At 31.7% G+C, this 21,169-nt stretch overlaps 2 protein-coding genes across 7 annotated transcripts in view; both read right to left on the bottom strand.

The window, feature by feature from the left end:
* The window catches only part of LOC126739261 (adenylate cyclase type 2), a 169,617-nt gene extending 163,128 nt beyond the window's left edge, over nt 1-6,489 (bottom strand). The window contains exon 1 of the mRNA XM_050444854.1: nt 6,281-6,489. Coding sequence (XP_050300811.1) covers nt 6,281-6,293 — 13 coding nt within the window. The 5' untranslated portion in view covers nt 6,294-6,489. The remainder of the gene's footprint in view (nt 1-6,280) is intronic.
* A 6,154-nt stretch (nt 6,490-12,643) lies between these two features.
* Nucleotides 12,644-21,169, bottom strand: part of LOC126739256 (triple functional domain protein) — a 288,570-nt gene continuing 280,044 nt past the window's right edge. For 5 of the 6 annotated variants that reach the window (XM_050444845.1, XM_050444840.1, XM_050444843.1 and 2 more), the window contains 8 exons: nt 20,106-20,308; nt 16,917-17,534; nt 16,690-16,862; nt 15,596-15,767; nt 15,397-15,538; nt 14,887-15,064; nt 14,609-14,829; nt 12,644-13,106 (listed from right to left, as the gene is read on the bottom strand). In XM_050444845.1, the coding sequence (XP_050300802.1) occupies nt 12,987-13,106; nt 14,609-14,829; nt 14,887-15,064; nt 15,397-15,538; nt 15,596-15,767; nt 16,690-16,862; nt 16,917-17,534; nt 20,106-20,308 (1,827 nt within the window). In that variant the 3' untranslated portion in view covers nt 12,644-12,986. The remainder of the gene's footprint in view (nt 13,107-14,608; nt 14,830-14,886; nt 15,065-15,396; nt 15,539-15,595; nt 15,768-16,689; nt 16,863-16,916; nt 17,535-20,105; nt 20,309-21,169) is intronic. The other variant, XM_050444841.1, reaches the window with a different exon arrangement.

Genomic DNA, 21,169 nt, shown 5'->3' with positions numbered 1-21,169 from the left:
CAAAAACAATATAAATATGCAAAATGTACCTCAGAAACTCAAGCGTTTTGTGTAAAATGCAATTACAGTTTAAATAATTCATCACCAAAAATCGTTTGTTTGTATTTTTGCCATAAATAATAATATTGTTTATAAGTATTAATTTTTTTATCATTTCATAATATACCATGTCCGCTTCTGCCCATCTAAGTCATTTTTTAATATTAGATTTATGTTTATTATGCCAAAATATTTTTTTTTGTCACAAAATATTATGTCATTAGAGGATTAGATATTGATTTATTCAAACATCTGCATTTCATTCAAGTATTATCAAAAATCAATATAAATATGAAAAGATACTGTAACGATATTGTAAGCACCGAGAAACCATCTGATTCTCCGTCATTCCGGAATGACATAAGTCGCACACTGCACGACATCTCGAAAGTTAGCGAGAAGTTTCCGGAATAGCGATCTGCCGAGTATATAAGGCGCCAGTTCAGTGAAGTATAGTTAGGAATATTGGGGCAAAATTTAAACAGTTAAATAAATACTGTCGTGTTTTTATAGTGAAGTGTGTAAATAAACTAGTTAACTATTCTCTTACACTACTCAAAAATACGCGCCCGAGATAGAGAATTGTTCACATAGGCCCTTTGCAACAATTTAGAGCACTCGGTCGAGATTTAACGAGAATTTAACGAGAAATTTAGGATTGATACGTTGCTTGTGTTTTTTAAAACACAGGTTTTCGGCACGAGAAAAAAACACGTTTGCTCCTCAATTCTGAGGGCCCAATTCCTGAACATTAATCCTGACAGCAAAGCATCTAAATATTCATTTATTGGCAAAACTATTCATATGTGTGCGTGAAATTTGAGCTCCTAATCGATGAAAATTCAAATAAATTTGCTGTCTGATTTAATCTCAATTGAATTGTTATCTAGAATAAGATTTGAGAGACTACCGATTTTGTCATTGTGGGATTTAGTGATAGCAAATTAGAATTGCACTAAGATTTCACTAACTGGAGATCATCCAAAATGATCGTAAACTTGCCACTGACTGGGATATTGGCAATATCATTAATGTACAGCAAGAAAAGGACTAGATCCTGACTGGAAAACCGAGCCCTGTGAAACGCCCCATTTGATGGATTCGTACTTTGAGCAGGAAAGATGTAAACCACGATAGAGCATTTCCCCTATACTGTGACAAATGGACGACCGCATTAGAGGATGCGCCCAAATTTGGAGCGTTTGGCAGACTTATATAATTTCCTGCAACAGCAGACATTTCAAAAGCATACGAAATACCTGAAGAATTACAAAGAGCAAAAGTTTGAAAACATTATTTATGTGGTTTATTAGCAACCTCGTGTCATTTTGTTGCCGTATTTGTTCATCCACGAAGTCTTGGAAGCATTGGTATAGATAAAACTAAATTATTAAAATGAGTGGCGAAACCTTATACAAATTGTCATATGCTGGTCTTTCCTTGTCGGTCATCGTTAAGTTATCATTAAAATGAAGATACCATCGATCTATTGTAAATATACCGTGCCCAAATCGCAACGCAGGCATCGTCTGATGAATCCATTCAAAAGAATGTTCCTAATATGATCGAACATTTAGAGAGCGATAAACTGATATAAAAAATTATATATGCGAGGTATGGCTATTAAATAACCAGATTGCGTCTCTAGAGGGCCCCCTAGAGAAGTGGGAAAAAAATATTGGCGAAAAACTAGTAGCTACAAATCTTTTCTACTCATGTACCAAAACACGTTTTCGTCACTGTTATAGTATTTGTGCAGTAGCGGGTTTTTTTCTCGTGCCGAAAACCTGTGTTTTAAAAAATACAAGCAACGTATCAATCCTAAATTTCTCGTTAAATTGAAAAAGACTCCGACCGAGTGCTCTAAATTGTTGCAAAAGGCCCATGGGAACAATTCTCTATCTCGTGCGCGTATTTTTGAGTAGTGTAAGAGCTCCAGTGACGACTGAGAGAGCACTGAAGATGAACAGCAGTCAAGCAAATTGTGCATGCATTTCGTCGAATAAGCATTCGGATGTTTGCCGAAGCTATAAAACGCCGATAAAGAAATGGTTAGATCAATTTTACACAAGAAATGGTTGGAACCTTTGTTGTGACACTCAAATCACAAGACAGTTTTACCACTAACCAAAACTCTTTATTTTACTCGACACGTGTCTCGCTAACGATGTCTATTTGCATCTTCGGGAGAATATTAAAACTGAAAGATTCTATCATCGTTAGCGGAATACGGGTCAAGCCAGCACCTCCTTAAGAACAAGTTTTTTAGTTCTTAAGGAGGTGTTGGTAAAGGTATAGTGTTAAAACTGTCTCGTAATACGAGGAATTAGTGTGCGAGTTGTGTGAAGTTGGTGCTAAATAACCCGACTCCTGATCAAAAGCTCTCGCATAGACAGGTCGGCTCAGATTTTCTTGAAAGATTAGAAGATCCCGGACTGATGAAAAACAATATTACTTGCAACAAAATGTGGATTTTTCAATACGATGTTAAAACAAAGCGACAATCAATGCATTGGAAGATAAAAATATCGCCTAGAATAAAAAAAGCAAGGATGTCCAAACGATATCGTGATGACTGAATGGGTTCCAGAGAGTCAGGCTGTCAACCAGATTTACTATTTATCATTTTATCAGTTTTGGCTACTGAGAGAACGAGTTCATAAGAAACTGTCCGACTTGTAGAAGAACAACTCGTAGATTTTGCACCAGGACAACGCACCTGCCCATTATGCGCTATCTATGAAGCGGTATTTAGCTGATAAATGCACTGCAGTGCTCGAATACGTACCGTACTCGCCAGATTTCACCGTGTGACTTTCTTTCGTTTCCTAAAATAAATCTCCTTTAAAAGGGACCCGATTTGAGTCGATGACATATCGTAGTTCAATGGCATCTATAGTGAACTTGGAAATAATTTTCTGGCATGCATATAAATAAGTTTTATTGCTCAGACAATGAAAAAAGTTGTCATTTAATTCATAGGGACTGTTGAGTGTCTTTTAAGTATCTGGAAATTATTTTTCTGATCGAATTCACTTCATTTATGTGTAATATTTTTCTTCAAGTAATACGTTTAAATCCTGGCGTATTATTAGTTCAGCCAGTAATATCCTCCGTCAACGTACCTGTATCTGGTCTATCTTCTTCTGCACCTGGTTCAAGCGATAAGGAAGATCGGACTCGATTTGAACCCTTACAAGTGGATCTAGACCTTGAAGTAAAAGTACCAGCGAGAGGTTTATCTTCTTCCTCATGTAGTTCAGGGTATCGAGTTCGTTGCAGACTTTTATAAACTCCACTTGATAATTGAGGTAACTCATAACTAATATTTTATTCTTTTATTGACGAATTATTACACGAATTGAAGGATTCTGGCTCTATTACTTTAAAATCCTCTAAAACTTCGAAGGTGTTATAATAAGCTCGCTAATATACATATCTTCACTGTTTATATCACCCTCGCTATCGGTGTCGTTAGGATGACGAAGGCAACATCGGAAGACATTTTAGAAGTATTCAAATATTTGCGACATTTATTTATGACTTTGTAGAAAAATGTAAAACATATATTCATAGGCGAGTTTGTTTGTGTATGGCTTTTGACGGTCCTATTTATATTTTTGTAATAAAAGGATAAATTACTTAAAATGTAAGCTACAAATAACTTTGTAAGAAACAATAACTAGTGGAAAATAATTTAAAACTTTCATTTATAAAAACACAAAAATTCGTTTTTTGTCGCGATTCGATAGAAAATTATTTCAATATTTATTTGTGTCTGTGCAAAAATAAGCCAAGTATACAATAGAGTGTCAAGTACAGTGAAGGGAGAATTTTGTAGTAGCATTAAGATAAGACATATTGAAATTGTAAATGTAATTTGAATAAAGTCTGCCTTGTTGCATTAGAGGTTAAGGTATTGTAAATATCTAATAATATTAACTATGATACTTCTAACATTTTTCTGCCTTTTAAGTTAACTTTATATGTGGACCCTATAGGACATTATGTTTCTTTATATATATATAAATCTATATAACAATCCTTTTATTAGGTATAGGTTTCCAGTAGTAAATTTCCAAGCACGTAAAAGGCATATGACACGTATTATTGAAACAATACTCGAAATATCCACAAAAAGAATATATAAAATGTTTTTATTCTTGGAACATAAACGGAAAACTTCATAAACCATACAAAGACAATTTTGAAAACAATAGTATAAAAAAAAGATCCTTAGAAATAACTCTAGAAAACGTTCTTAAAGTGAAAATTTTAATGTTTAATGAAACGTCTTAAACTATAAGAGATTTATCGCTAATAATAAATATAAATTATTAACATAATAAAGCTCTTCTTATAAACAGCAGAAAATTAATAGGTTCCCATTAAGCGAGTTAAATTTTCAATTTAAACATCTGCTCGCTTCTGTAAAAATCAAGGGCTTTAGAGAAAGAAAAATAAATCATATAAGCGCCACATCTTTTAATGTTTTATGTAACGCTGATGATTCAATTCGGTGATAGACAACTAGGGTACATGGTGTATGAATATATAGCAATTAATTAAAACAATTAAACATATTTTATTATTGGTGATTAAGTTGTTAAGTCTGTTTCAGTTATCCCTTCTGTTTTGTTTTTATGGCTTTTTCCCGCCAACCCCTTCGCCCAGTTCTCCACCTTCCCGTTAACTCCTCGTCCGTTGAAAATATGTTTTCACTCAGGTGTATATTAAGGAAAGTAAAGAGATAGAAATCTGAAGACGCCAGGTCAGAAGAATATCGAGAGTAGTTCAAAACATCTCATACAAAGGAAGGATAAAATTTTCAAATTAAAAGAAACATTCAGTGCTTTTAAAATCGTCATAAATAGTTTTCAGTTCACTAATATCTTAACCATTAATACGCATAATCACATAATATCTTAGGCCCATCAAAACTTCATTTGAGTAGTTAATTATAATGTCCCTTTTTTTTAATTAGGTTTATTATAAAACATATTGGTATTACTATGACTAAGACTATTACTGTCCTAACTAAAAATGTCAATGTCATTTGTTAAACCATTGTGACATTTTCAAAGCTAACTAAGTAATTTACAAAATAAAAATTCGTAAAATTAAGAAATTTCACGAAAATACGTATTTAATTCTAAAACGCGGCTACTTAGGTTTAGGAATTAGTTATATTAAATTAAAGGTATTTTAATCATCTGTTAAAATAAAAAATAAAACATAGAGGATTCCATTTCAAAAAATAAATTTTTCATCATTTCAGTAAATGAAAAATATTATTTTAATTTTTAACGATCCTATATAATGTTGATTAAATAAAGCTATGGAAAGTTGATGAAGATGGTCTCTTAAAGTGATCTTTAAAATTTGAGCTTTTTAAGAACTTAAATAGATGAGAAATAAGTAATTAGTTATCCCCTGGTTTTTAACAAAAAAAAACCAAAATCTTTTTTTTTTTGTCGAAAACCGATAGTGATAGGTATAGGGAAATATGATTAAAAAAACTCAAAACGAAACAGGGAATCAACATATCTAAAAATATATAAAGTGTTCCATTTAAAAAATCGTCATAGCCATTTTTCTACAAAAGTGGCAACTCTGTTATAATATGTTATTCCATGGTTACCAAATTATCAGAAAAATACTACGTTCCGTTTTCCATATACGGCTAACGTTGCATCGGTCGTCAATCGCCCTGTATATTTATGTGTATCTACATTTCATGCTTTTACGTGTTTTCTGTATTATGCTTTTTTTTACTATTTTATTACTAGCTTTATCTAGAAAATTTCTAAAAATTTCTGCAGCAATGAACAAAAAAAAATTATTATAGAAGAGAAATAGTCCTAAGGACTAAAACCTTTTTTTGTATCTAATATTATAGCGGTATTGCTATAAAAAATATTGTTGCCTCAATTAACAAACATCGATAATTTCTTTAATGGGTCCAGCTAAATTGGTATTTACCACTTCTAATTTGCCTTAAAACAATAGATCAGTTTTGAATTAATTTTCCCATTCGGGACATTCTGAATAAACATATTTGTGTACTTTAAAATCCTAATAACCCACTCCAATTTTAAATTGTAATCCGTAATTTTCCAACAGTCTAGACCGAAAAACAAATAAACTGTATTTCCAATCTGTATCACAAATTGAAACCTCTTTGCCAAAAATTGCTATTTACATGCATCTGTTTGTAACTCATTCATCATTTGACACCAACCTTGTTCGCTCATGTTGCCTCTCCTACAAATGTAACGACCAAAATAAATAAAAGATCCTCCAATCGCCTCAAATAATGGCGCGGTAACAAAAAATGTTTTCCCGCCAAAACGTATCACTCTGACGCATTTTTAAGAAGATGATACGAAACACGCGAGTTACGGAATCAAAACGAGCGTCGATCGGGCGAGCGTCTCGATGCGGCGCCGGACGCAAATCAACTGGTGGATTTTGCGTTCGCTGCCATTTTTCTTGCTTTTACTAAAAAAAAAAAGTTTCTCTTCGCGCTCCCCGATGCGCAACAGGACCCGGGTGTAATTTGGAAGATTACATTATATAAAGGTGATCAACATAATATAATAGTACGTAATTAAAATTGTATTAATAACGCAGCTCTTGGGAAGTAATTCTGATTATCTATATTCGGGTTAATGTAAGCTATCAATAAGAGAAATTTCAATGCTTATTAGTAGTTAGGAGATAAGTGGTTTCCCATTGGGGTAAGTGGTTTAAAGTGGCTCATTAAACTTATGTAAACCTAGAAGAGGAGACGAGAATATATTTGATGATTGATGTGAAGAGAGGGGACTATAAATACAGAGTGTTGACCCAGTGTAGATGCCTTCAGAATAGTATGTTTTGAATAAAAAAAAGAAATGTTATATTAATTATATACCTCATGGATGAAAATAAATTAATAGCTTCATAGTAATCTTAAACATTAAATATTTTGTCATATTTCTTTTCAATAATAGGTGCCGAACTTTCCATTGGGCTTCATTTTAACTTCTGGGTTTTCTAAAAGATTTCCCAGGGCCTTTCGTCTAAATCGGATCATGATATTGGTTGAACAGGTTTTAAATACTGGTCATTTTGTAAAAATATACTATTTCTTTAGCGAAACACGTGTCGGGAGTAAAACAAAAAGTTTTGGTTAGTGGTAAATCTACTTGTGATTACATTATCACACCGAAAGTTTCAAGCATAGGGCACTACTTTTCAGCACGTTTCTGCACTTTTTTATGCAGTTTTCTTGCATATACGAAAAAAAAGTTTCGGTTCAGGCTCTCCGATGCGCAACAGACCCCCCGGTGTAATTTGGAAGATTACATTGTATAAATGTGAGTGGTGATCAACATAATAGTACATAATTAAGACTATATAAATAACGCAGCTCTCAAGAACTAAATCTGATTAATATTTATATTTGGGTTAATTTAAGCTATCAATAAGAGAAATTTCAATGCTTATTGGTAGTTAGGAGATAAGTGGTTTCCCATTGGGGTAAGTGGTTTAAAGTGGCTCATTAAACTTATGTAAACCTAGAAGAGGAGACGATAATATAATTGATGATTGATGTAATGAGAGAGGAGTATAAATACAGAGTGTTCCAGGACCCACTGTAGATACTTCGGAAATAGTATGTTTTTGTAAATCACAATACTAATAAGAAATTATGAAATTTAAAGTGTTATTTAGCATATCATCTAATTAATTAATTTAATTTTCAGTTTCCTTTGTTGTCTTCCTTATTATCACGATCACTGGAAGTCTGTCTATAGTCTGGAAGAAATAACTGGCAAAACTTTATCGAGGCCTTTTAGTATGAAAAAAATCTGTTAAGTTCAACTCTTCCACTGTCAGTATTCCTCCAGGAAGTATTTGGGTTTTATTTTCGCTTCAAACCGTACGAAAGAAATAATATAGTTGTTGAGCGACATAAAGAATCTGCTGATGATTTCTTCGGACAAATCTTACTTTCGTGCATCGATTCTTTAGTTGAAATTTTGAAGGAACGATTTCTCGAAAATGAAGATGTTTTAAGAATTTTAATTTGTCCTTTTTGGATTAATTGATGTAAATAAAGCAGATGAGCTAGATAACTTAGCCTCATACTTCGAGGATAATAACTTCCTCATACAGCCCAGTAAACATAAGTCGGTCCCTTGGACGTCTCAGTGACACAAAGATGGAACATAGAATAAATTTCAGGGACGTTCCGTTACATCTCATGAAGTCTATGCGACGTCCCAGGGACGTCCGTTACAACAGTACGGGCCACAATTGGGATCAAACCAAGTTGATCACATAGATGTCAGATGTACTATAAACCGACAGGTGACTCATTTCCTGTTCAGTGCAACAATATTTACGTTTTTAGGATATTTATAGGATATAAAAGGAATAGCAGAAAAACTATACAAAGGAGTATATTTTAGAAAAATCACTTTTATTTCCATAATAACATTAATAATTTGTAACTTCCCATTTTAGTTTTTCAGTGGCGTGCCGAAACCACGACATTATTTCAAGCTCAATATCTTTTCGTGTAACTTGAATTTTTGGGTTAAGCATTAATCCTTATTATTTAGTACAATCATAATGCAAAGCCTTTCCTTTTTTTTTGCCCTTTCAGCTATAACTAGAAGCAGGATTGTTGGTAAATATTCTAGATATAGATTTGCTTACTGCGTCTCCCTTATACTGCCCACCAATTAATGTTACAAAAATTAACTTTTTTTTAATAAAATATGATAAGATACTCTATAAAGAAGTCAACATTCAAACTTAAATGAATGTAGATAATGTATATTAAAAAAAAAGGCAACAACATCGCAACGCCGTTCTATCGCATTGTTGACTCCACAAATACAAGTAATTTTTACCAGTGACATCGTCAAAAAATATTAACCTGATAAATATTTATTATTATTGGATTATGCTTTAAATTATAAACAATATTACCGTTTATAAACTTTTTATGCGGTTTTTTAACGTACTTCATTAGAGTAAAGGTACTTATTTAATAAAAAGCATTTTTATGGAAACTAAATATTTTATATTTATTATAAATTTCTTAATAAGTTTTTATTATTCTACGTTTATGACGACGGTTGTGTCCTGATGTTGTGATAATATCAGTATTTACTTGTATAAACATCGGCTTAAATCACCTTTTTCCCATGGTGCAACACAAGTTTTTACTATAGGAATATTAAGTAGCTAGAGCCTCATCAACTGTATTTTTAATTCGTTTTATGGCATAAATGGACTTATTTAATTTGTATCTAGAGTAACAGTATGAGTATAAGTTACTACAGTATAAGTGTTGTTGCAAAGAGCATTCACATGATCAACATACTAAAGATTAGTATCTAGAGTAACACCTAAGAATTTTAACCTTTGTTTTTCCTCAGTGTTCCTAGAGGTTTTTGTTTCGAATATCGATTCAGTTCTCAACTCATTCAGAGTTAGCTCATTTGAAGCAAACCACACTTACCCCGATCCAATATTGTCCCAAGCAATTTAGCTGGGTCCTGCGTTCCCCTAAAAGATGTTTGTTGACAATTTGTAAAAGTTTGTGGAATATTATTTATGTACAGGAAGAAGAGGAGGGGACCCACCACAGATTCATTGTTATCTGACATCATTGTAAGGGCAAACAACGTGGTATCTTTCATTGAGATAAGACAAGATTGGCTCACAATATTTATTAAAAAGAATAAAGACCTCTCTATTAGAACAGCAATAAATTGAAGCAATATGATATGATGATACGATAATGATATTGAAGCAACAAGTTTTAACAGAATCGATCGTTTTTTTTTTTCGATAAATTAGCTAGCGTAAGAAACCATTACAATTTTACAGCATTACAAATTTGGAAACTCGACGAGACAAGAATGACCATAGTGCCGAGTACGAAACAGGTGAGTGGAATAACTTCTAGTGAAAGAGAGGTCGTGGTCACTGTACTATTCATCTATTGAGTCTATAGCCGGCAAAAGAATGTTAAAAATGCAATAGTTGGGTTCAACCGAATTGCTAATTTGTACTATATTATGCATATTTTTTAACTTTTTCTATTTGAATCTTAAAAGAAGAAGAATGGGACTGACAATAGTGCTTTTTTTTTCAATAGGTTATAAGAAAAAAAATAGACCCACTGGGAATTATCCATAAATTATGGTATACATATGTATATGCATATTACTTTAATTATCAATTTATAAGTAAATTTTTATAGTTGGATTATCAAGGAAAGGGAAATTTAGTACCTATATATTTATAAAATAATTAATAATTTATGACCTGCACCTAATCCTTTTTATACCTTTCAAGTTGTCTTATTATTATTTACCAGTTATATCTTAAAGGGCTAATTTGATAGCAGTAGGTAAACCAAACATGTTATAATCTAATCATTTATATTCATATTGGTAAATGATTTGGAGACAGGGAACCGCTTTTAGAACCGCCCATCTTTTTCTAAAAGTGTGCAAGTGTCTGAATTTTCTTTTATTATGATATCTAATTGTTAATTTTGTTCCTTGGTGTTTATATTAGTTTTTGGGTGGTATCGTAGCTTTTTAATCAGTAATATGGAACATTTAAAAAATAAAGTTTTGAAAGGTCAGACTCGAGAGGTTATTGCAAATGTAATAAGAATTGGTGATGAGAAAAGTGCCAATAATGCTTTTAAGCTACCCTTAAAAAATAACAAGCAGAACAAGCAGCTATGTATTGTGGAGTAGGGCAATCAACTATAATTAAAATTAAAAAAGAAGATCAACATCGACGTGAGTTTGACCATACAGAGCCTTTATCCACTCCAGGAAAAACATGTAAGAGAGAGAGATTATCAGTACTGGAAAATTGATAATACTAATTTTGGCGTAATAAGAAGAATTATTGAGAAATTTTACACAGAATATAAAGTATCAACTTTAGGAAAGATGCTGGCGAAAATTAAGGAGGAAATTGAATTTCCATATGAAAAAGACTCACTGCGAAGATTATTAAAAAGTAATGGATTTTATTGTAGAAGATGTCAAAACCGGCTCAAAATTTTAATGGAATATTCGGAACATTCGCTACATTGTAGTACATGCCGAAAACTCAGTTATAAAAGAGGATGATGATGAAAGTGATGCTAGAAGAAGAAAATATTGATGCTTTTTCTGACTAAGAAACAATCACAATTTATTTGTGTTTATTGTTTTTTAGTATAAATTTAAGTAAGATTACTATTTGTATAATAATACATATATATTATGTATAAAGTCTTTTAAGTTAGATTGTAGTGTTTAATTTTACTTATGTTTTATGATGAAAATAAAAACAATTAAGAAACTAATAAATTTTTCAAATCGTGTTAGGAAAAAAATTAAATGTGTTAAGAAAAAATTCCCGAGTCCATTAATATAGGTGTACAAAATCAATTGCTTTTATTCTTGGTTATAAAAATAAAAAACCAGCTAAGTAGAAAGTAAAGTATCCAATATTGTTTTAATTGATAGTTTGCGCCACTGAAAATGCCTCGAGACCAAGTTCGAAATAAGTTTTTACTGTATCACATGTTATATCCTTCTTCCCCTTTTCGTCACGGTTACAGTTACCGCAGATAACTAGTATGTATAGCGGTAAGTAAGTAAGTAATATTTCCTGTTGGATGGCGGTAGAACTTTGTAAATTTATGGAGTGTATATGACCGGTTTAAAAATTATTTATTTTCTGCTCAAGACTTAGAAATAACTCTGAAAATTTTGTAATAATCTATGACATTTCATCTTTAGTTCGAGATGCGCTACCGTTTTTAAACCACCCCAATAAATATAACGAAAGGTTTTAAGGTTCCTAGCCCCTAGAAGAGTATTTTCGCTTAGTTTGTACTGAATCTTATGAAAATAGTAAACCCAAAGAACGTGGAGTTGCTGCCGGGAATGCAAAATGCGGTCGCATGAAGGTTGCGCAGATAGAAGTTGGCCATATATCTGCTATAATTGCAATTCTGATTGTAATTAGTGAGTCAAAAGTAATTGTTCATTGTTCATAGAAGTGCATTGATACATTTTCTTTATTTATCTATAGGTTTATGTTTAATAAACATTAAAAATATGTGTAACATCTTACCCCCATATAGAGTTACTTTTTAACCGGAAAGATTCAGACTTATTACAAAAAAATCTGTTGGTTTAGTCTACAAAGATTTTGTCATCAATATTTACCTAATTTATTTAAAACATAAGGTAGTAGACATTTACGCCCAAAAATCTGGTTAACTAAAGCGATTCAAAAAAAAAATCGAAAGTCTTTTTGTTACAACCTGCCCCGGTCTACCCTAAGGAGTTAAACAAATGCAACGTCGCAATAAAAAAATTGATTTTTTTTAAATGTTCTAAATTAGGTCAGCTATCATCCCCTTAAAGGATTCAAATACTCTGTATTATTATAAAAACTATTAAATAACAGTTTACGTAAGAAAATTGGTAAAAATTCTTATGAGCACCGTGAGAAAGCTCAAAAAGGTTGAGATTGGAGAACATATAAGCCGATTACATCAAAAATAAAAACGACACAGAACTCGTTAATAAAATATATATTTGCAATGCAATAATATTTTACGCACTTAAAAACGAAAAAAGCACACAAATTTCGCGATTAAAATCAAAACTATATATAAAATATTAAAATAGATATCTTATGCTATAAAAATTCTTATGTAATAGTTTAAATATTTAAACACTAAAAAGGCAATTTATTAAAATCCATGTATTACACTCTAAGATATCACAATGTTAAAACGACATACTAAAAAAAATTGGTAAATAAAGCCTATTTTATAAATGTCTAGACGGCATTTTTAAAATGTCATGGAAACCGTAATAATTGTTCATAAGGGCTATTTTTTTACATTAACTAGACGCTTAAAATATATGTTCTCCAGTGTAAACTGGAGTCGTTGGAGTCGTCGCAATATTAGAAGGGTGTCTTCGCTGCATGTAAGTTTTTAGCCGGGAACAAGGGATTACTGCTATAAGATGCTCCTGAAAGAAAAGATAGAAAACCATTTTCTGAATATTGAATAATAAAAAAAAATATTTTATAGGAAATTTTCCATTTGTATGTTGGTTATAGTTGGGTATAGTTGGGTTATTTCGAGCCTCATCATTCAGGATCTTGTAGTCCGCAAGACATAAAATTCGTTAAATCACTGCACAATTGGGTAACTAAAGCTTATTTCAATGCTATGTTATAATTCTTATATTCTGAACAATTTTGAAAATAAACAGATAAGTTAATTAAATACACGTAAAAGAACAGATGTAATGCACGCGTTATGCTATAAAATATGGGATACAGGCCAATGGAATGGTGCGAATGTATATTTATCCATAAAAAAGGATTACCAACGGAATCTAATAACTACTGAAGAGTAACACCCAGTCCACACGCAAACAAAGCATTACCTCACATCATTAATGGATGTTTGAAAACATTTTTCATTTTAACAAATATCGGATGAACAGAAAGGGTTCATACCAGGTAAAGGTACACGAGAGCAGCTACTCAATGGGATCATTGAAAAAGGGAGGGAACACAATTTAAAATGATATTTGTACTTCGTCGACTATATGAAAGCATTCGATTCTGTGAACTGGTCATTTTTATGGAGGGTGATGGACGAACTAAGTGTTCCCAAGCAATTGATATTTTTAATTAAGAGACTCTACCAACTCAATAACACCAAGATCAGAACAGGATAAAGAGCTTCTAATATACACGTCGCTATCAGACAGAGATGCACACTCTCCCCTCCATCTTTACAACATATAGAGCGAATACGTCATAAGAAAAGTCCTTGATTGGGAAGGTAGATTTGGAAGAAAAAAATGTTCTAACCTGACATATGCAGACGACAACTTGGTTATTGCAGCATACGAAGAACAACTGAGAAAGAACTATAAAACAGAATACGGTTTAAAAATCAACAAAACAAAAACCAAAGTAATGACCAACAACCGATGCAATGACACATCTAATTTCAAAAACTTATCGACATATGATGTAGTAGACAAATTTGTATACCTGGGATCGTTGATAACTAAAGATGAAGGAAATAGAGAAAAGAATTATGAGTGTACGGAAGAATTCTAAAAGTCTCATGGGTACAACAGAGAAGAAACGCCTTACTTTGGCTACATAGCTAGAAGAACAGGTGAGATGGAAAACCTCGTGGTCAATGGAAAAAAAAGACCTAGAGGACGGTCTCCAATAAGATGGACCAACAGATTAAAAGAACTGAAGAGGTATGTACTCAATGTACGAGGCAATACATATAATACGAGATAGAAGCGCAGAACAACAAATTTAAAAATATAAAAGAACAAGATCCAGTCCCTATATAGCAATACTTATACTTAGAAATCTATACCAATTGATTAAACTCATAATATGCATGCTTTATTTTATTTCTCTTTACATGTTAAATATTGGCAGTAAGTTCTGAATGTTCTTTAATAAAATACAGTAATTTTTAAGGGTTTACCTCTTTAAGCCAAGGAAAAGCCAGCGCTTCATTCATCGTCATACGACTTTGCTGCTTCAGTACCAATAGTTTCTTAATAAAATCCTGTGCGTTATCGGAAATGCTGCAAAAATATTCTTCGGGAAAGCAAAAGTCACACTTTAGAATATTGGCAGTGGTCTCTTCGGCGGAGTCATCTAAGAACGGCGAAACCCCGCTCAGGAGGACATAGATAAACACACCTGCAAATTTAATTTTACGTAAAAAAAGTGTGCGAGTTAAATAAAAAAATAATTTACCGGCTGCCCAACAATCTGTATGTTTTCCAACTCGTTGACCCAATACTAGTTCGGGAGATGCAAATTCTAAACAAGCGGGAGGCAAAATCTCGTTTTTGGATGTATTCACCGAATCACCAAAGTCCACCAGTTTTAATCGTGGAGGATTAAACGTCGTATCCACCATAACATTCTCTGGCTGGAATTTTGTATTTTATAAAATATTTAAAATTTTGTGTAAAGAATAAATCATACAGTGTGTTTATTAATTAAGACAATAGACAGTGTGATTCCTTGGGAAGAAAACTTAAAGCGTTAAAATTAGCTCTTTATTAATTAAAGGATGAGTACTAAATTTCATAAAAATATCTAAAAAACAACGTGGTTTTTCTTAAAACTTTAGCACTCTGTATCTGAAAAATTAAGAGGTATCTACTAAACCTCGTAAAACGTAAAAACGTATTAATATTACCTCTTCTTATTAAACTCAACTCAAATAATACACACCCTGTATTTTAATAAGAATCTCACCTTTATATCTAAATGAACAATATTCATTTGCTTTCCGTGCAGCCAAGCTAAGGCAAAAATTAGCTGACTAGCAAAAATCCTCACATCTCCTTCCAAATAATCATGCTCTCCTAAGTGCGTGAACAATAAGGGCCCTCTAACACTAAAACCATTAAAAAAATCTTTACTTGTCATAAAAAATTATTGAATTAATACATACAGCTCTAGTACGATCGTATCAGTTCCTGGCACCGGTGCATTATCAAACAAAGCCAAAGATCTTATAATGTTTGGATGAGCCATAGGAGCCAATAAAGAATATTCAGCTTCGGTGATGGTATAGGCTTGTTTTCGTCTCGATATTTGTTTTAATGCTACTTCACCATCAGTACCTGAACAAAAAACAAAATATGGTTCATATTTGGTTGAATATGCATTTTACCATTTTAATATAAAGTGCTTAATATAAAGATAGTATAGTATCCCTACATTATGAAAATTAAGTGATCTTCAGATGCCTTCTTAACGTATTGAAAGAATTATCCTTTTTTTGTCAAACTTATCAGTTGTTTTGTATTCAATTTCTTGAGAACAGTGACTTGGCAGCTTAGACAGGTGCTGTCTAAGTTGTACTTGTGTATTGAACTGCTTTGATTTTCTTTTGAAGCAAAATACGTATAGGGACTTAAAATATACTGTTTTGGTGAAGCTAATTTTTAAATACGCGCCTGGCTAATTTCAAACAGAACAACAATGCTTCTCCGATTTCCCACTTGCGGTTCCCGCTGAGAGGTGAAATAAATTGCATCGCATATCTCGGCTTTTACTAAGTTCAATTTGGGTCGAACTCTACGGTAGGAGAGGGGGAAACACTATCGCTTTCTTCTTAACTTGGTTAATGGTTAGTTAACACATTGATTTGGGCACACAAGACTTGAGTTGGCCATGCATGTATTAATTAATTAATTAAAGGTTGCAAAATGGGGAAGTCTTTATCTCCAAGAAAAATGCATGTAGGTCATTTAGTTAAATGCATTATGCATTTCGGTTATGTTGTTTTTATTCCCGATAACGTGAAGTTTTTTTTTGCGAGTTTTATTTATTGAACGTATATGTTTTTTGTGATGTTCTGTATGATGTTCTGATGATGGTCGTTTACACAGCCGAAATGCATAATACATTTAACTAAATGACCTACATGCATTTTTTTTGGAGTTAAAGACTTTCCCATTTTGTAATCTTTATATACACGTTCTCCTACAAAATATGGACTTCTATTCAACAATTAATTAATTAATTCTATAAAGAACCTACCTCGATCTCTTGCTAATCGAACTACCGAATATCGCCCTCTTCCAAGCTCCTCCAGCTCGATGTACCTTTTTCTAAATTGATCTTGTTTCCATAATAACGCATCAGCTACAGGAAGGGTTACAGCTACTGTTGGCAAGCTCACAGACATATTATGGCATGCTACGAGACGAAAACTAAAATGGATCTTGTTTAGTAAAATCAGGATAATATAAAAATTCTAATCTAACCTGTAAGTTTCTCCAGCAACTAAATTTTCTACAGTAAAACAGTTTCCTGTGACAGGGGTTGTACCATTGGCGGCCGTCCACTCTCCGGACCCGAGTTTGCAATATTCGATAAAATATTGGTAATTTTGTGGATTATCCCATTCAAGTACCACGCTGTTTGAGTTAGGAACTTGAATTTTAGGCTCGGCTAAAAAATATATATTGATAAGTATAATAATACAGAAAAAAAACATAATAAACGTACCTATAGGGATTGAGTTATTTAAAACTGTAAGGACACAAGAACAACTCGCAGATCCATAATCGTTGGTAATGGTAAAAGAGTACGTTCCAGAATCACTCGGCTTGGCATTTTCGAAAGTCAAAATACCCACTCCCTCGTCATTACTGTCCTGCATGAAACGGCCACTGCGCAAAATACACAAGCTCGGCTCCAGTTTTTTCCAGCTTGGTTTAACTTTAGGTCCATTACACTGTTTTACTCTACATTTTAGGATTACTTTGGAACCACTCTGTACTGTTGCATCTTGTAAGCGCTCACGGAATTCTGGAATTTTGTCTTCCAGTATCGATCCATTTAGGTTGCCATTGGTGGGAGATCGTGGAGACTTTTTGAATCTGCATATAAAATTTATATTAAATATGTCATGAATTTTTACCCATATTTAAAGAAGTTACTCTCATTGACCCCAGATCATGTTTTGATCACATAATAATTAGACAGAAAGTTAAATGAGTCAAATCGGTAATTAAAATTATATTATAAATTATGATTTAACACATTATTTACCAATTATGCCCAATATTTTTAAAAGCCATTGTTATTATTAATTAAAAAAAAAATTACGGGAGGTACATTTTTTTTAAGGTACTAAGGAGAATAGCCCAAAAAACTTAATGATTGATGATACTCTGAAATGGGGCTAAGGATATAGACTGGAAAAAACTGTCGACTACCCCCAGATCTAAATTCGGCGACTAAATATCTAGTAAATAATCTATAAAACAAAGTATTATTGAGGTATTTGATATTAATTATGATATAATTAAAATGCAGAAAAAATGAACCCATGAATAATACATGGCTCAGCGCATTAATATTGAAAAAGAAAAGTATTCTATCTAGTGAAAAGAAAGTATCAAAACTATAGAAACTATACGAATAATTAAAATAGTAAACAATAACTATTATAGAGAAAAAATTAATATGGACTCTGGTAACTTGATAAACATTTATTCTTAAAATCCCCAATATAGATTTTTAAATACTGTAACAGATAATGCGAATTACCGCAATGCATATTTTTCTGGTGTGGATGTAAAAATGGCTGAAGAACTCATTTTACCAAAAAGAAACGTATCAGGAACACCATATTGTGACTCCGCAATGTTTTTGGTACTGGTAAATCATGAGAAAATATTAAAATAATACCAGGTTTAGACAGAATTACATCAAGGATGCTTAAGGCTGTAAGTAACTACACATGTAATAAATAAAATATTTGAAATAGGATATGTAATTAAACATTTTAAAGATTCTCTCTTTAATAGCCCGTTTATATAAAATTATAGACAGTTCTTTTAGAAGTTAGTAACTATTGTCCAATAAGTGTAATTAATAATTTAGTTAAAATATTTGAAAAATGCCTAATATATACACTTTCTATTTTTTCAAAATGAATCAATCAATATAACCTAAATATCAATTTTGATTTACTGAAAACTGCAGCACATCGGATGCAAATTATGAAGTATCTAATTTATTAGTAAAATTACAAATAAATTAGATAAAAGTAGAAGGTCATAGCAGTATTTTTGAACTCGGCAAAGAAGTCTGAAATTCCAAGCTTTTAGAAATTCTTTAGAATTATGGTGTTGAAGATCGTGCAGAGCTATCTCAGTGAAAGAACCCAATATGCTATTAGAAACTTAATAAGTGAACCAAGATTAGTAGAAATTGATACCCCTTAAAGCTCTATTAGAGCCATTTTTCTTTAACACTTATATAAATCCTGTCTGTCACTTATTGTCCGATGGAAAAGCTTTAGCATACGCTAATAATACACCTCTAATATACTCGAATTACAAAACAGTTAGGACCGTTAGAAAAACCATAAGGCTACTAATATATTCTGCTGATGCATGGTATGAAACTTGATAATATACTATTTTTTTAGATAGATAAACGAATGCTTAATATGAGCATGACAAATTATGTAGCTTTTTCCATGTCAACTGTAAATCTTCCATATTTTCGGGAATGAACATTCCTGAACTTGACGGAATTTATAAGAGGAGCTACTCATGTAAGATATTTAGCAATTATGATAAATTTTAGACTTTAGTGGGCTTATCATATTCTGCACCTATATAATAAATTAAAATTTTTCATACATAAATTTTATCTGTTAAGAGAAATTCTGAATAAGAAAATTCTTATACTATTTTAAAAACTTTAGTTAAACCTCTAATAAAATATGATATATTGAAACTTAAAAAAAAAAACTATATAGTAAAGATTATTTTGTTTAAGCCCAAACTTTACAGCACTTTTAAATGATTGCAAAATTTATAGCATAAAAGCACTATATATTTCTACATTTTGTAACATTGTATGTAGAAATATAAATAAGTTTGAATTTACTTAACACTTGCAGACAATAACGAATTTAATTAATAATCAATAAAACAAATATGAACCAAAAAGCAACACATTTTTTAGGAACCAAGATTTTTTATTTAATACTTGATCAGATAAGAAATGTGCCTACTTATAAAAAAAGCAATGCAAAACATATATAATAGGTGACTTATCTGAATTATTTACTTTTATATAAAGAATCGTACTATCTAGCTAGGTAATATTAAATGTAGTGATGTATATTTTTTTATATATAGAATTATAGTGATAGGTACTACTATGGAATAATATAAAGCAATTATTATGTATTTATGTTATAAGGTTATTTAGTTTCGCTGGTAAGGTTATATATAAATAAATTTTGATTACATATTATGGACATACAAGTGTCAACACTTGGTGGATCATTTTTCATATAACATTTTTTGGTTTTTAGATATTGTATATGAATAAATAAAAATTTCTCTCAAAGGGCTTAAACAAACATTCAAACATTGAAGGACATTTACATGTGTACAAAATCTTTACTGCTTTCTTTAAATGCTTACCCAAAATTCCAATGTTTTCTTCCATGGTTCGTTATCACATAAGAAGGTAGCCAAATTTCTTGTTCAATGACATTTACAGTTACCAAATATCCTTGATTAGCATCGTATTTTATCACAGTAACAACCTCTCCTACGTTTACTCCTGGATACTCACATGCGACTCGAGCTTGCGCTCCTGGTGCCAGGATATGGCAATTATCCTGCTGTAAGAGACGGATGTGTTATGATGTACGTTTGGATGTTTGAAATTATGATGTTAAATAAATGTTCTGGTAATGCGTTACTAAACTTAAAGGGGTGATTCAGCACTATGCAGAAAGGTGGGAAAAGCACGAAAAACATGGAGATTAGAAAACATGAAGATAGCAAATGATTTTCTGAAATATCATGGGTTAGTCCTGCATGTCCAATGACATTATTCTGATTTTTTAGCTGTTATTTTAAATGAAAATATATGCAAAAAAGCAGTGTTTATTGATTCAATTTAGGCATTAATTTATGTCTAGATAGTTTAGAGAAACTCTTTCTAGATGGAAAGAGACATTAATCTATCTAGGCATTTTGACGTTAAAGTGGGAAATTGTGATCGTTATATCCCAATAGAGATAAAAAATATAATTTTATAGAGTGTTTTGAGATTTATAATGGTAATTTCTGATATATTATTTTCAAAAACGATATAGCGGTGCAGGTAGAGTAGAAGTTTCAGACTTTTGGCCCCAATGTATCATTCATTAAAATTTTTAAAACGAAATTACATATATTTAAATCACATTCTTAGTTGTTAATAACTTAAAAATCTTAAAAGAGATACAATATTGGCCATAATGGTTAGAAGTTTTTTTTGCAAATATTTCTTCGTTCAAAAATAGTGACGAGTTGTTTCAAAAGCTACTAACAAGTATCGTAGAACAACAATAGAAAATTGCCAGAATGCCAGTAAAAGTTAATACAAGAGATGATCTTACTAAGTATAAAAAATATATAATTAAAGCATATAACATATCGTTGGTCTCTAGTGTGGAACAATTTGCTTTCATATTGTATAAAATAAAAATTAATGT

The sequence above is a fragment of the Anthonomus grandis genome, chromosome 8 (genome assembly GCF_022605725.1).
Source record: "Anthonomus grandis grandis chromosome 8, icAntGran1.3, whole genome shotgun sequence".
Classification (NCBI taxonomy): Eukaryota; Metazoa; Arthropoda; class Insecta; order Coleoptera; family Curculionidae; genus Anthonomus; species Anthonomus grandis.
The sequence above is the reverse complement of the archived record's forward strand: the minus strand, read 5'-3'. Positions and strand labels throughout refer to the sequence as shown.